The 15,581-nt window shown below is 42.4% G+C and overlaps 1 protein-coding gene across 4 annotated transcripts in view; it reads right to left on the bottom strand.

Annotated features, from left to right (window-relative positions):
* The window catches only part of SLC25A42 (solute carrier family 25 member 42), a 41,040-nt gene that overhangs the window by 19,992 nt on the left and 5,467 nt on the right, over positions 1–15,581 (bottom strand). For 2 of the 4 annotated variants that reach the window (XM_039323850.1, XM_039323929.1), the window contains 2 exons: positions 5,503–5,597; positions 3–128 (listed from right to left, as the gene is read on the bottom strand). In XM_039323850.1, coding sequence (XP_039179784.1) covers positions 3–89 — 87 coding nt within the window. In that variant the 5' untranslated portion in view covers positions 90–128; positions 5,503–5,597. Of the gene's footprint in view, positions 1–2; positions 129–5,502; positions 5,715–15,581 lie in introns of all 4 variants that reach the window. The other 2 variants (XM_039323676.1, XM_039323762.1) reach the window with 1 other exon arrangement.

Here is a 15,581-nt window from a genome sequence, read left to right as displayed (position 1 = left end):
ACCTCTGGAAGGATACGTCCATGGACTCTGATCTCTGCATCTTTCTGTTTCAACCCTACTTGACCTTCCACCGCTCTACCATTATCCATACCAAGCTCGGAAGCTGGCTCGGAAGAGAATTGAGCCTCCTGAGAAGAAGAAAAAGTAGAAGAAGGGGGGAGAGAGACAGAGAGACAGAAAATATTAAAATTAGTTTTTCAAAATATGGAACTTTAAAAAAAATCAATCCAACCGATCGGTTTCAATTGCCCCATTTTTCACTGCCTCCTCTTCCTGCTTATTTGCACTGTTGCTCCCCCCCCCACGTCTCTTTTGGGTTTTTTCTAAAAAAAAAAAAAAGCACCATATTTATTTATTAAATTTGCATAGTGTCCCAAATGCATGTCTGGGTGGGCAACAATTAAAAACAAGAGAAAAACAATACACTAAAACAGCGATGGCGAACCTTTTAGAGACCGAGTGCCCCCAAACTGCCCCGCCCGCCCCCGTTCCACCCCTCACCCCGTACTGCCCCCTACCCTACCCCCACTCCGTCCCCTACCCCACTCGCCCGCAGGGCCACCCACCACCTCCACAGCCCGCTGCAGATTGCCCAGGCGGCCTTGCAGTGCCATGTTGGCCATGCCCTCTGCCTGCGCCCCAATGCATCATCTGCACGCGACGGGGCGCAAGGGTGGAGTCTTGTCCCTGCTGCCTGGCTGCCATGTGCTTGGCTGCGCTGCTCTGCACGGGCCGCGCTCAGGGACAACTCTCCTCCGGGGGGGCTGCAGGTGAGGAGGGGGCTGCAGGGGGGGCTGGGGCGACGGCGTGTGTGCCCAGAGAGAGGGCTCTGAGTGCCACCTCTGGCACACGTGCCATAGGTTCGCCATCACTGCATTAAAACTATACAGGTAGTCCTCAACTTACGACCACCGCTGAGCCCATAACTGCTGTTGCTAAAGTGAGACATTTCTTAAGTGAGTTTTGCCCGTTTTACGACCTTCCTTGCCACCGTTGTTAAGTGAATTGCAGCAGCTGTTAAGTGGGTATATAACTTGGTTGTTAAGTGAATCTGGCCTCCCCACTGATTTTGCTGGTCAGAAGGTCATAAAAGGGGATCGCATGACGCGGGGACACTGCAACCGTCATAAATGCGAGTCAGTTGCCAAACATCTGAATTTTGATCATGTGACCCCTGGGGATGCTGCAACGGTCGTTAAGTGTGAAAAACAATCATAAGTCACTTTTTTCAGTAACTTTGAATGATCACTAAACGAACTGTTTTAAGCTGAGGACTACCTTTAATGTAAATTTAAGGAGAACTTTTTAAGATCTACATCAGTGGTGGCAAACCTATGGCATGAGTGCCAGAGGCAGCACTCAGAGCCCTCTCTGTGGGCACTTGCGCAGTCGCCCCAGTCTCACCCCCCGTGGGCCCCTCCTCACCAGCAGCCCCCCCCCCAGAGCACAGCCCACGCAGGGTAGCACAGCCAAGGACATGGCAGCTGGGCAGCGGGGACAAGACTCCGCCCTTGTGCCCTGTCGCGTGCAGATGCTGCTGCAGGGCACGGGTGGAGGGCCTGGCCACCATGGCGCTACTGGGCCACCTGAGCAATCTGTGGAGGCAGTGGGTGGTCCTGTGGACGGGCGGGGCTGGGGTAGGGTAGGAGCTGGTGGGACGGGGCAGAGCGGGAGTGGAGCGGGGTCAGGCAGGGCCGTTTTTTGGGCACTCGGTCTCTAAAAGGTTTGCCATCACTGATCTACAGGGTTTTCAGAAGAGAGGAGACACACATTAACTTTGAGATCTCCCCTGCCCCATTTATAAGTGTAATCATGGATGCAGTCTAGCACACCATAGGTTATGTAGTTCTTTTCTGACCATCCACTTCTCTACTGCAACTTGTTTTGCAACAAGGAATTTGACTGGAGAATTGTCCCATCCTACCCTTTCCATTCTGTATCCCTTGTTCATTCTGGTTTATTTCTGGCTATGAGGGATTTGGAATGAACAGCTGTCAGATTACAAATGTTCCTTTATGTCTTCATCCATAAAGCAGGGCAAGACAGCATGTCTGGTAAGAAGCTGGTAGGAAATTCAAAGATCAGGAAAAAAAATATAGCTGGAACCAGCTCATGTCTTTCCTGAAAATCTTTCTTTTCCTTCCTTCCTTCCTTCCTTCCTTCCTTCCTTCCTTCCTTCCTTCCTTCCTTCCTTCCTTCCTTCCTTCCTCTTTCTTTCTTTTTATTTAATGTTTTATTGATTTTCTAATTTTACATTTAAGTATTTAAAAAGCATCGTAGCGGCTGAGTTAATTGAAAATTCAGTGACATACAAACATCTTTAGTGCAAGTCTCAAACTACCGCATTAAATATTTCCTCTCTTTTCCCCTTAGTATTTACTGTCTCATATTTAAACTAATACAATTCTTATTACATTTATCAATAATTTTTAGCTTATACATGTCCTGGTTATTTTAACATTCAGTCTTTATAGACAATCAATGTCCTAATTAGTTTTTTCCAATTTTTAATTTCCCATTAATATTTAAATTTAACATTTAATATTTATAATGTCCAGGTTTTAAGTGAGCAAAGTTCCCTTTATCCCAATTCATCACAAAGTCTAATATTCAGGAAACATGTCTTATCTATTTGAATATATTCTATTTCTCACCGTCTTACATCATCTAACTAATAATATAATGTAACGTTCTTATTTTCTATTAATTTCCAAATGTCTTAAATTTAGTAACCACAATTTCCCTTGTTTCAACATCAAATACTTCTCTCTTTTTCTCTTAGTGTCTACTATCTCATATTTAAGCTAGTACAGTTTTTATTATATCAGCTAAATAAAAACATGTTTATTACATTTATCAGTAGATTTTGAGCTTATATATATATATACATTACTTTTACATTCAACCTTTATGGACCAATCAATATTCAAATTTAACTTTTGATATTTATACAAATTTTAAATGGCCAAAGTTTTCTTTATCTCAGTTCATAACAAATCTAGTATTCAGAGTACACATCTTGTCTATATTCTATTTTAATCCTCACTAATGAGTCAAAATCCCAATTTTCTCTCTCTCTCTCTCTCTCTCTCTCTTTCTTATAAAAGGTAGTCTTCAACTTACAACAGTTTGTTTAGTGACCATTCAAAGTTACAACAGCTCTGAAAACCACCGTTGCGTTATCAAAATTTGGACACTTGGCAACTGGTTCATATTTATGACAGTTGCAATGTCCCAGGGTCACGTGATCCCTTTTGTGACCTTCTGACAAGCAAAGTCAATGGGGGAAGCCAGATTTAACCATATTACTAACTTAATAACTGCAGTACTTCATTTAACCATTGTGGAAAGAAAACTCCTAAAACCGGGCAAAATTCATTTAACCTATGTCTCACTTAGCAACAGAAATTTTGGGCTCAATTGTGGTCTTAAGTCAAGGACTGCCTGTGCGAGTAGCCCTCGACTTACAACCACATTTGGGATGGAGATTTCAATTATTAAGTGGTGTGGTCATTAAGCAAATCATCATGTGACTGGGCCCAATCATATGATCATTTTTACTGCAGCGGTTGAGCAAATCACAGTTAAGTGAATCACATGGCTGTTAAGTGAATCCGTCTTCCTCCATTGATTTTGTTCATTGGACACTGGCTAGGAAGATGGAAAACTGCAATCACCTAACCACAGGACACTGCGACAGTCATAATTATGGGTCAGTTGCCACGCCACAACTGAGGAAGATGAGCGGGCAAGAAAAACAAAATATAAATAAATAAAAATAAAAGCGGTCAAATTGCAATCACGTGACCCGGGGGGGGGTTGTGATGTGGCAGTCATAACTGTGAGGATAGGTGGTTGTAAATTAAGGATTATCTGTAAATATCCTAGAGCAGGGGTAGGCAACCTGGGCTCTTTTATGACTCATGGACTTCAACTCCCAGAATTCCTGAGCCAGCCATGCTGAGGGGAAAGGGAGAGGTTTCCAAGCTGAGCCATACTGGCTCAGGAATTCTGGGAGTTGAAGTCCACAAGTCCTAAAAGAGCCCAGGTTGCCTATCCCTGTCCTAGAGTAATACAAGAAGCAATCTTTTCCATGAATACACAGTCATAAATATTACTATGAACTTGAATTCATCTATCAAAGCCACACATTGCTTGTTGATAGAATTCATCTATCAAAGCCACGCATTGATTCAAAGCCATACATTGCTATGTAGTTTGCCAGGCAGGACTGGAAATGAAGGCAAATATACATGTCCCAGGATATGTCTATGGAGATGCTCAGTCATCCAGGTCATGGTTGTCCAAAAGGTGTTTTTTCAGGAGGCAACTGCCTTTCTCTGAAGGGCAATTTCTAACAATTTTTAAGGGATCCACTTATCAAAGAATTCTCTCTGCCCCTAAGGAGCAAAATGCTACAGGTAGTCCTCAACCTATGACTACAATTGGGTCCAAAATTCCCATTGCTAAGCAAGATGGTTGTTAGGTGAATTTTACCTCATGTCATGATGTTTCTTACCACCGTTGCTAAGTGAATCACTGCAGTTGTTAAGTTATGGACACGGTTGTTAAGCGAATCCGGCTTCGCTTGTCAGAAGGTCACAAAAAGGGATCACATAACCCGGGGATACAGCAACGGTCATAAATATGAACCAGCTGCCAAGCATCTGAATGCGGATCACGTGACCCTGGGGATGCTGCCAAGGTCATAAGTGTGAAAAATGTTCATAAGTCACTTTTTTTCAATGCTGTTGTAACTTCGAACAATCACTAAACAAATGGTTGTACGTTGAGGACTGAACCAGGCACTGGAAATGCTACCTGAGCTACGAAAACAAAACCCTTCAAATCAGTCTCTGTCAAGGGAAGAAAAGAAATATGGGTGAGAGTTGAACGCCCTGCAGAAATGAAACACCAGCCTACTGGCTGTTAAATAGTTTGTTGTTAATTTAATTCCCCTGTACTGTGGACTCCATAACACATAGAAAATATGAAGACATTTCTCAAATAATAATTCAATGCATGCAGGAAGTCCTCGATTTACTGTTCATTTAGTGACCGTTCAAAATTACGTTGGACTAAAAGTTGGACTAGAAGATCTCCAAGATCCCTTCCGATTCTGTTATTCTGAGATTGAAAAAAAAATGTCTTGCTGAACAACATAAATTTTATTTATTTATTTATTTATTTTATTGTATTAATAAAATTTATATGCCGCCCAATCCCTAGGGACTCAGGCGGTGTACAAAATTAAAACAATAAATATAACAATAAAAATAAGTGCATTCATACAGCATGTCCCAATCGTATCCCACCCCCCCCCCCCGGGACATCAACCCCAGGCCTGCCGGGCTGGGCTCAAAAGTGATCATAAGAGAGGACTACCTTTGTCATACAATAATAATTCCTTCCTAGCCCAGAACATTCACCTCCCAGTAATTCTAGCTGAAAAAACAAAATCTAAAAGAAAGCATTTGAGTTTAAAAAAAAAAAAAAACATACCTTCCTTGCTTGAATGCAGCTCTTTGTATTGCAAACTTGAGAGATTTTCAACCAACTTCTCCAAAGCTGAACCCCCTCGTAAATCACTCAGCAGTCTGACAAATCAACAAAGCGACTCTTGTTATTTCAAGTTGTGGCAGTCCAAATGAAGATTATAGAAGCTGTTTGTCTATGTCCACCTGTCCCAGTGAGATTAGACAAGTACTCCTGACCTAAAAAAAAAAAAAGTAACCCAAGAAGGCAGCTGCAATTAAAGTTCTCAGGAAGGAGGGGGGGGCTGTTGAAACAGTTGTGTCATGAGCACCTGACAATCGCTGCCTTTAAATTGTATTCTTCTGTTATTCTCTTCATGCACAAACTCTGCAGAATTTGCTTCTATCAGGCAAAATAGGGTTTTCAAATTCAGGTTTTGCACACAAAAACAAGGGGGGGCACAACTTTCTCCCAATACACACATTATTCTGCCCCCAATTAGCATTCTCAGGCTTTCACTTGCTTCCCACATGGTTTGACCCAGTACAGATCGTTTTTAACTTATAACAATTTGCTTAGTGACTGAAGTTACAACAGCAGGGGAAAAAGTGACTTATGACCATTTTTCACACTTATGACCGTTGCAGCGTCCCATGGTCACGTGATTCACGTTTGGACGTGTGACAACTGATTCACATTTATGACGGTTACAGTGTCCCAGGGTCATATGTTTACTTTTTCCAACTTTCTGACAAGCAAAGTCAATGGGGAAGCTAGATTTACTTAATAACCGTGTTACTAATTCAACAACTGCAGTGATTCACTTAACAAATATGGTAAGAAAAGTCATAAAATGAGGCAAAAATCACTTAACAAATTTCTCATTTGGCAACATAAATTTTGGTCTCAGGTGTGGCTGTAAGTTGAGGATTACCTGTAGTTCAGTTTAGGTTTCTCCTGCACGTTTTTTGTTGGAGATAGGCCAGGAAAAAAACACAAAAACTCTGCTGAATCAGATCAAATGTCTGCATAGGCTGCCTTCTTTTTAACAATGGCCAACCACATGCCACAGGGAAGACCATAAGCAGGACAAATACAGGTAGTCCTTGACTTACAATCACAATTGAGCCCAAAATTTCTGTTATTAAATGAGACATTTGTTAAGTGAGCTTTGCCCCACTTTACGACCTTTCTTGCCACAGTTATTAGGTCAGGGGTAGGTAACCTTGGCTCTTTTCGGACTCGTGGACTTCAACTCCCAGAATTCCTGAGCCATCCATGCTGAGGAGAAAGGGAGAGATTTCTATGCTGAGCCATGTTGGCTCAGGAATTCTGGGAGTTGAAGTCCACAAGTCATAAAAGAGCCAAGTTTGCCTGCCCCTGTATTAGGTGAACCACTGCAGTTGTTAAGTTAGTAACATGGTTGTTTATGTGAACCTGGCTTCCCGATTGATTTTGGTTGTCAGAAGGTCGCCAAAGGTGATCACGTGATCCCCCCCCCCCAGGGACATCACAACTGTTATAAATATGAATCAGTTGCCAAGTGCCTGAATTTTGATCACGTGACCATGGGGGAGGCTGCAAAGGTCGTAACTATGAGAAACGGCCATAAGTCTCTTTTTTCAGTGCTGTTGTAACTTTGAATGGTCACTAAATGAACTGTTTTTCAAACTTGGCAACTTTCAGATGTACAGGCATTCCTCAACTTAGAACCACAATTGGAACCGGAATTTCTGTCTTCAGCCAACGTGGTTGTAAGTTGACCAAATCCAATTTTACGACCATTTTAAAGCGAATCACTGCACTTGTTAAGTGAATCATGTGGTTGCTAAGCGAATCCAGCTTCTCCCATAGAGGTATTTTGCAGGAAACTGGCTGGAAAGATGGCCGAGTTGAAGTTCACACATCTTAAAGTTGCCAAGTTTGGACAATAGATGCAATAGATCTTCACTTTGGTTTATAACCAGACAATTTTCAATTCTCATTCCGATTTTTCCAACTTCTATTAGAAACAAGGCCTCAATATGTTTCCTTCTGGAATGTTTCCCTCTGGAAGATGCTGGCACAGAAGTATACTTTTTCAGCCATCCTGATGTTATCAAGTGTTTTATTATACAATGAACAACTTAATATATAACGAATTGGCTATTTCATTCCATTTTGTCAAGCTGCTGTTGAGTTCTGACACTCCTGTAATTCCCTTCCACGTCTGCAGTTGGCATCATTTAAACGTCCAATGCAGTCCTGAAAGCTGACAACATAAGTTATTATCTCTTGCTATTCTCTTGAACAAAAGAGCAGTGGCACCAGATGCGGAAAATGGAGACATTTTGAGTTTCGTTTCAAAGATCAGGATGCAGAATCAATAGAGCAGCGGTTCTCAACCTATGGTTCGCGACCCCATTTGGGGTCGAAGGACCATTTTTCGGGGGTCGCCAAACGTGATCCGCCATTTTCCCCCCTCAGGGGGTGGCACCGCGCATGCGTGCAGCGCATGGGGGCGCCCCCACGCATGCGCACGGTGCATGGGGGCACCCCACGCATGCGTGCGGTGCATAGGGGCGGCCCACGCATGCGCGCGGCACATGGGGGCGGCCCACGCATGCGCGCGGCACATGGGGCGGCCCCACGCATGCGCACGGCGCATGGGGCAGCTCCACGCATGCGCATGGCGCATGGGGTGGCCCCCACACATGCGCGCCGCGCTGCGCATGCACGGCACGTCCGTGTGACAGGGGTCGCCGTCACACAAAGGTTGAGAACCGCTGCAATAGAGTGACACTATTTATTGTCAAATGACAATATTTATTATCATTTGACTATTATTTCTCTAGCCTGAGTTAGTTGGCTGTCAACCAGCTGTCTTATTTAGGATAAAGAATGCCCTACCAGGAAAACAGCTGAGACATTTCTGCCCAAACATTTATTTATTTATTTATTTATTTATTTATGAGACTTATATACCGCTTTAAGTGCAAGCACTCTCTAAATGGTGTACACCAGTAAGCAATGTATATATATATTTACATTGCCCCCAACAATCTGGGTCCTCATTTTACCTACCCCGGAAGGATGGAAGGCTGAGTCAACCTTGAGCCGGTGAGATTTGAACCGCTGACCTGCTGAACACAGTCAGCTAAAGTGGCCTGCAGTACTGTACTCTAACTGCTGCGCCACCTCGGCTCTTTATTTGCCAATAAAGTCATCCATTGTCAGACCTTCCAAGCAAGCTAGGTCAGGAAGGGACCACAAAAAATATCAGAAAGCCTGACAGCTTCCTTCCTTCCCTCTTATACCAAAGAGAATCAAGGTAGGGCAATCTTGAGTTTCCTTCTCACTTTTTCTTGTTTGTTTCTTGTTTGTCCAGAAGATAGGCTCAAGATCTTGACAGACTTGAACACTGGGCCCTATCTAACAAAATGAAATTCAATGGTGAGAAAAAGAAGATTCTACATTTAGGCAAGAGAAACCAAATGCACAGGTGTAGAATAGGTGGTATCTGGCTCAATAGTAACAACTGCAAGAAGGATCTTGGAATCCCAGTGGACAATCACTTATATATATGAGCCAACAGTGCGATGCAGCTGCCAAAAAGGCCAACCCAGTTCTAGGCTGCAATAACAGAGAGGCAGAATCACGATCATGTGAAGTGTTAGTACTACTTTATAATGACTTGGTAAGATCACACTTGGAATACTGCATCCAGTTCTGGTCACCACGATATAAGAAAGATGCTGAGACTCTAGAAAGAGTGCAGAGAAGAGCAACAAAGATGATTAGGGGACTGGAGGCTAAAACATATAAAGAACAGTTGCAGGACTTGAGTATGTCTAGTTCAGAGATGGCGAACCTTTTAGAGACCGAGTGCCCAAAAACTGGACCCGCCCCTACTCCATCCCCCTGCCCCACCCCCGCTCTGCCCCTATCCCCTGCCTCGCCAGCCCACAGGACCACTCACCACCTCCAGGGCCCACTGCAGATCGCCCAGGCAGCCCAGCGGCCACACCCTCTGCCCGCGCCCTGCAGCATCAACTGCATGATGGGGTGAGAGGGCAGAGTCTTGTCTACGTTGCCTGGCTACCATGTCCTTGGCTGCGCTGCTCCGTGTGGGCCACGCTCAGAGGTGACTCTTCTTCAGGGGGGCTTCTGGAGAGGAGGGGGTCGCAGGGGGAGGCAAGGCTGGCACAACGGCACGTGTGCCCACAAAGAGGGCTCCGAGTGCTGCCTCTGGCACCCGTGCCATAGGTTCGCCACCACTTGTCTAGTTTAATGAAAAGAAGGACTAGAGATGACATGGTAGCAGTGTTCCAATATCTCAGGGGCTGCCACAAAGAAGAGGGAGTCAAGCTATTCTCCAAAGCATCTGAAGGCAGGACAAGAAGTAACGGGTGGAAACTAACCAAAGAGAGAAGCAACCTAGAACTAAGGAGAAATTTCTTGACAGTCAGAACAATTAATCAGTGAAACGACTTGCCTCCAGAAGTTGTGGGTGCTCCATCATTAGTGGTTTTTAAGAAGAGATTCGATAACCGCTTCTCTGAAACAGTATAGGGTCTCCTGCTTGAGGAGGTGGTTGAACTAGAAGACCTCCAAGGTCCCTTCCAATTCTGTTGTTCTGTTTTTATCTCAACTGCGGATTTTAGGCATATTTTTATCTTTACTGTTTTATATTCTTTCAATCGTGTTTTTGAGAACCAGTTTAGTGTAGTGCTAAAGGCAGCAACTGGGAGAACATGAGTACTAGTCCCTCCTTGGGCATGAGGTCTGCTGCGTGACTTTGGGCCAGTCACATTCTCTCAGCCCCAGGAAAGAAACAATGACAAACTACTTCTGAAAAACTTTGCAAAGAAACCTGTCTGGGCAGTCTCTGAGAATCAAACACGGCTGAATGGAACACCGTAAAAAGCCCAGAGTTATGAATTTGAGATGGGCAGTCATGTAAATTGAGATAATAAACAGGTTGCCTGAAATTGTCTTTCAGGAATCTTTTTCAGGGTATCAAGAGTAGAAAGAAAAGATGCAAGGAGTGTATTCCTTATATCAACATACTTTTCTCCTGGCTTGAGGACAACAGGGAAGCAGATTAATGTGTCCACAAGGAAGAATCCATCAGTAGAAATTGTTCTGTTCAGGTTTTGGTGTGCTGATTTACTGCAAAGCACTTCCTGCCTACCCATGGCACATAAAAGCCATTATTTTCTCAACGTTGTCTGTTAAGTGGCCCACATTTCCGGACTGTTTGTAAGTATTCTGGAAATATTCTTAGGAAATCAGCATATAGGTCACAACATGCAAAGGCAATTAAAAAATGGTAGAGCGGAAAACAAAAAAAAAACAGAGGAAAGGAAAAATTAAATGTATTTCACAGCAAATCTGATCTCACCCAAATGGTATCATCAACCTGCTGGCAAAACAAATTTGGCTTGTTTCCAGATCAAATTTATTTTAAGAAGAAATTGGACAACCATTTGTTTGAAATGGTATAGGCCAGGGGTAGGCAACCTTGGCTCTTTTATGACTTGTGGACTTCAATACCCAGAATTCTTGAACCAACCATTCCTGACTCAGGAATTCTGGGAGTTGAAGTCCACAAGTCATAAAAGAACCAAGGTTGCCTACCCCTGGTATAGGGCTTCCTGCTCAAAATGTACTGGAAAGTTACAAGTCAGTGTAAACAGAGGTGTGCAGCTGTTATTGGGTTAAGAGCTACGCCAAATAGTCTAACCCAGGGGTAGGCAACCTCGGCTCTTTTATGACTCATGGACTTCAACTCCCAGAATTCTGACTTAGGAATTCTGGGAGCTGAAGTCCATGAGTCATAAAAGAGCCGAGGTTGCCTACCCCTGGTCTAACCGAAAAAGAAAGTACAGGAAATCCTCATCAAGTAACCATTTGAAGTAACAAAAGACCCATCAAAAGCTACCTACGACTTGATTCTGGAATTCCGAGGGCTACACATGCCCCTGGGATCCTATGACTGCATTTTAGGTGCTTGACAACCAGCTCACCTTTAAGGTAATACATGATTAGGAATTAATGTAGAAGAATGTGGCTCACGCAAGAATTGGATAAAATTATACATGGAACAGAAATAAAATTAATTAGCAATTTATACAAATACCTATTGAGATATAAAATGGAAGACGAGGTTGTCAAAGACACAATGATTAGATGGGCAAAAAAATTCGGATATAATATAGAATTGGAGAAATGGGAAAAAATATGGGAAATAAACATAAAATTGACTATGTCAGCGGCATTCAAGGAAAACCAGTTGAAGATGTTTTACAGATGGCATCTTCCACCAGCAAAGCTTGTCAAGATGTTCCAGAACAATTCGCCAACATGTTGGAAATGTAAAAAAGTACATAGAACATATTATCATTTATGGTGGACATGCCCAGTTGCAAAAAAATACTGGACTAAAATAAGAAGATGGATCAAAGAAATAATAGACCAACCCATAGACTGGAAACCAGAGATCTTTTTGCTGGGTATTTTAAACAGAAAATATAGTAAAGAAATACGGTATTTAATTCTACATATAATAATGGCATAGTATACGCATAGTTCTGGAAAAATAAGAATATACCATCAGAGGAAGAAGTGATAAGGAAAATCCTGGACTGTGCTGAGATGGATAAATTAACAAAAGAGAAAAGAAAAGGAAGATAGAGAGTACTATTTAATATGGAATAAGTGCTACAATTGGTTGGAGACTAGAAATAATAGAGGAGAATAAATGTGGAAAGGTCAAAAGTGGAAATGTGTGTATAATAATGTATAGTAATAATAATATGTATTATTTTTAGTATGATGTATAGTATGAAGGAAGAAAAATGCAAACAAGAAACAACAGGACAACAAGGACAAATATATCTAAAGAAGAATAAGGGGGGAAAATGTAAATAATAGAAGATTACCGTTACGAAATTGCTGTTAAAAAAAAAGGAGGAGCACACCCTGTGTGTGTATGTGTGTTATGTTTTGTTTTGTCTTGTTGGTTTAAAAAATAAAAATTTAAATTAAAAAAAAAAAGAATGCGGCTCCTAGTTAGAGGAAAACAAGGCCTCTTTTCATAGGTAAAGATACAACAAGTTGAAACCAGTCTTATACAATAGGAGACGGGGTAGGCAACTTAGCTCAGAGAATTTCACACTAGCAGGGAATGGGTACAGCACAAACAAATCATTTTCTCTGAGTTATGACAAGTAAGTTTGTTTTCAAACCTGTTCATCAGGTAAGTAAAATGCAACTCATCTGACCTGGATAATTCACATTCAGTTTGCTAATATCCTACCACCTGAAAACACAAACCAGTGGCAAAGGGCAACAAAATACTCTGATATAGGATCACAGGGATGAGGAAGTTGCAATAAGAGAGATATTGAAGAGTATTGCCTGCACAGGTTTCTCATAGTTTGGCAGCTGAAATTCTTACCCCAGAAGTCTTCTTATGTTACAACTGTAGATAGAACGCAGGTCTGCGGAATGTTTCTTACTTGCTTTGAGTGTTTTGCCAAAATTTTGTACTTTGTCGAAACGAGCCCAGCACTAAACACGGTAGTCCTTGACTTACGACCATTTGAGCCCACTGTTATGGTTATAAGTCATGCCGGTCATTAAGTGGATCATCACATGACCGTACACTTGATTTTGGCAGCAGTTATTAAGGGAACATGATAGTAAAATTAATGCCACGATGTTAAGTGAACCCATTATATGCAATGGCCATTTTTTTTTTGCTTGGAACCAGAAGTAAACACTGTTTTCCAGCAAAAAATGTTTTAAATTTTGGTTATGTGACTGCAGCATGCTGCAAACAGTTGTGTTGATTGCGGAGTGTCCAGAATGCAATTAATTAATGCACCAAGGTTGTGTTGGCCATTGGAACTTTGAACCTGGGTCGTAAGTACCTTTTTGTGGTCCCTCGAAACTTCAAGCAGTGATTAAGTGCCAGTCATAAATCAAGGACTACCTTGAAAGCTTCTAACAGTACAGCAAAACACACCCCAGAAACCATTCAATAAATGATTTCCATCTACACAAACCACTGTGAGCATCATATTAGGGACTGCCTCTGAACACAAAAATTCCCTATAGTCCCTATTCAGGATACAGTTAGGCCAGGGGTAGGCAACCTTGGCTCTTTTATGACTCGTGGACTTCAACTCCCAGAATTCCTGAACCAACATGGGGGAACTATGGCCCCCTCATGACTTGTGGACTTCAACTCCCAGAATTCCTGAGCCAGCATGGCTCAGCTTGGAAACCTCTCCCTGTCCCCTCAGCATGGCTGGCTCAGGAATTCTGGGAGTTGAAATCCATGAGTCATAAAAGAGCAAAGGTTGCCTACCCCCGAGTTAGAGCAACTGGATGGAGCTGAGTCTTTACTAGCCAGATGCCCTTCCTGATGCCTACTCAAAGTTCTTAGCAAGTATTTTTTTTACTTTGTGCTCTAGGAGAGAAATATCTGCCGCTACCTAGGACTGAACTCTCAACCTTTCAAGTGAGAGGTGAGCATCTTCACCATTAGGCCACCACACCAATCAGGGACTGCTTCTAAATGCTCTTCTGAAAAGCACAGCGCAGAGCAAAAGGGATACCTTATTATAATCTCATATTTATGCATCAATCTGATAACTGCAAGTGATAAAAAACTGGCTTAGAGAAGACAGATTACACCTTCCAGCTGGGACACAGATTCTAGGATAAGATCAAGCATAGAAACCAAATGGGCTGACACATTCTCCAAGCCAGCTCAGAACACCAAAGAAGAAAGATTGTTTATACTTTGCTACCAGTTTCAGAAAACCTACCAATTTACTAAAGATCAGTCTTTTTCAACCTCAAAAACTTTTAAGATGCATGGACTTCAACTCCCAGAATTCCCGAGGCAGCATGCATATTAAAGTTCCTGAGGATGAGAAACACTGCTACAGATTGCCGTGAAACTTCATGCTATCTCAGATTTTCAAGAAAAAAAAGGCAGTTTCTGCAACCTTAAATAAATCTTGCTTTATACCTAACAGCCCGCAAGCTCTAACACGGGGGTCTTCAAACTTGGCCCTTTTATGACTTGTAGCATGCTGGCTGAGGAATTCTGGGAGTTGAAGTCCACAAGTCATAAAAGGGCCAAGTTTGAAAACCCCTGTTCTAATACCACAATCTTTCAGTCTATACCGTAGCTCAGGTTTGAGTAAATCCAGCAACCTAGAATTGAAAGGAGCCACTTAGGGCAGTAGTTTTTCAAACTTAGCAACTTGAGAATATGCGAACGTCAATTCTCAGAATTCCCCAATCAACCTGGGGAATTCTGGGAGTTGAAGTTCACATACTTTAAACTTGCTAGTTTGAAAGCCACCGATTTAAGCTTTAAATCCAATACACTGCTCAGCTGAGTAACCCAAATTTTAGAATCCTTAGCAGATGGTTCCACCCTTCGCCAGAATACTTCCAGTGGAACTAAGCCCACTCTTTCCGATTAATTGGTTCCACTGCCAACAATGTCTTACTGCTTTTTCACAGCATGAATTCCTATAACTTAGGATCCTCGTTCTGAATCCTATATTTTAGAATGAGAAAGAATAAATGTTCATCTTTTTCTGTGGGTCAAATATCTTTTTAAATACAGGTAATTCTTGACTTACAACAGTTCCTTTAATAGCCATTTGAAGTTACAACAGCACTGAAGAAAGGGACATGACCGTTTTTCACACTTATGACCTCTGCAGCATCCTCACGGTCACGTGATCAAAATTCAGATGTTTGGCAACTGACATATTTATAAAGTTGCAGTGTCCCGGAGTCATATGATTCCCTTTTGCAACCTTCTGACAAGCAAAGTCAAAACATGGGTCTTCAGACTTGGCCCTTTTATGACTTGTGGACTTCAACTCCCAGAATTCCTCAGCCAGCGTGCCTGGCTGAGGAACTCTGGGAGTTGAAGTCCACAAGTCATAAAAGGGCCAAGTTTGAAGACCCCTGACTTAAAATAACTGTGTTACTAACTTAACTGCAATGCTTCACTTAACAACGGTGGCAAGAAAGGTCTTAAAATAGAGCAACGCTCACTTAACAACTGTCTCGCTTAGCAACATAAATGT

This window comes from Crotalus tigris, unplaced genomic scaffold (assembly GCF_016545835.1).
Source record: "Crotalus tigris isolate CLP2741 ecotype Arizona unplaced genomic scaffold, ASM1654583v1 scf7180000017543.2237141, whole genome shotgun sequence".
Taxonomy (NCBI): domain Eukaryota; kingdom Metazoa; phylum Chordata; class Lepidosauria; order Squamata; family Viperidae; genus Crotalus; species Crotalus tigris.
Note: the sequence above shows the minus strand (reverse complement) of the source record. Positions and strands in the feature narration are given on the sequence as shown.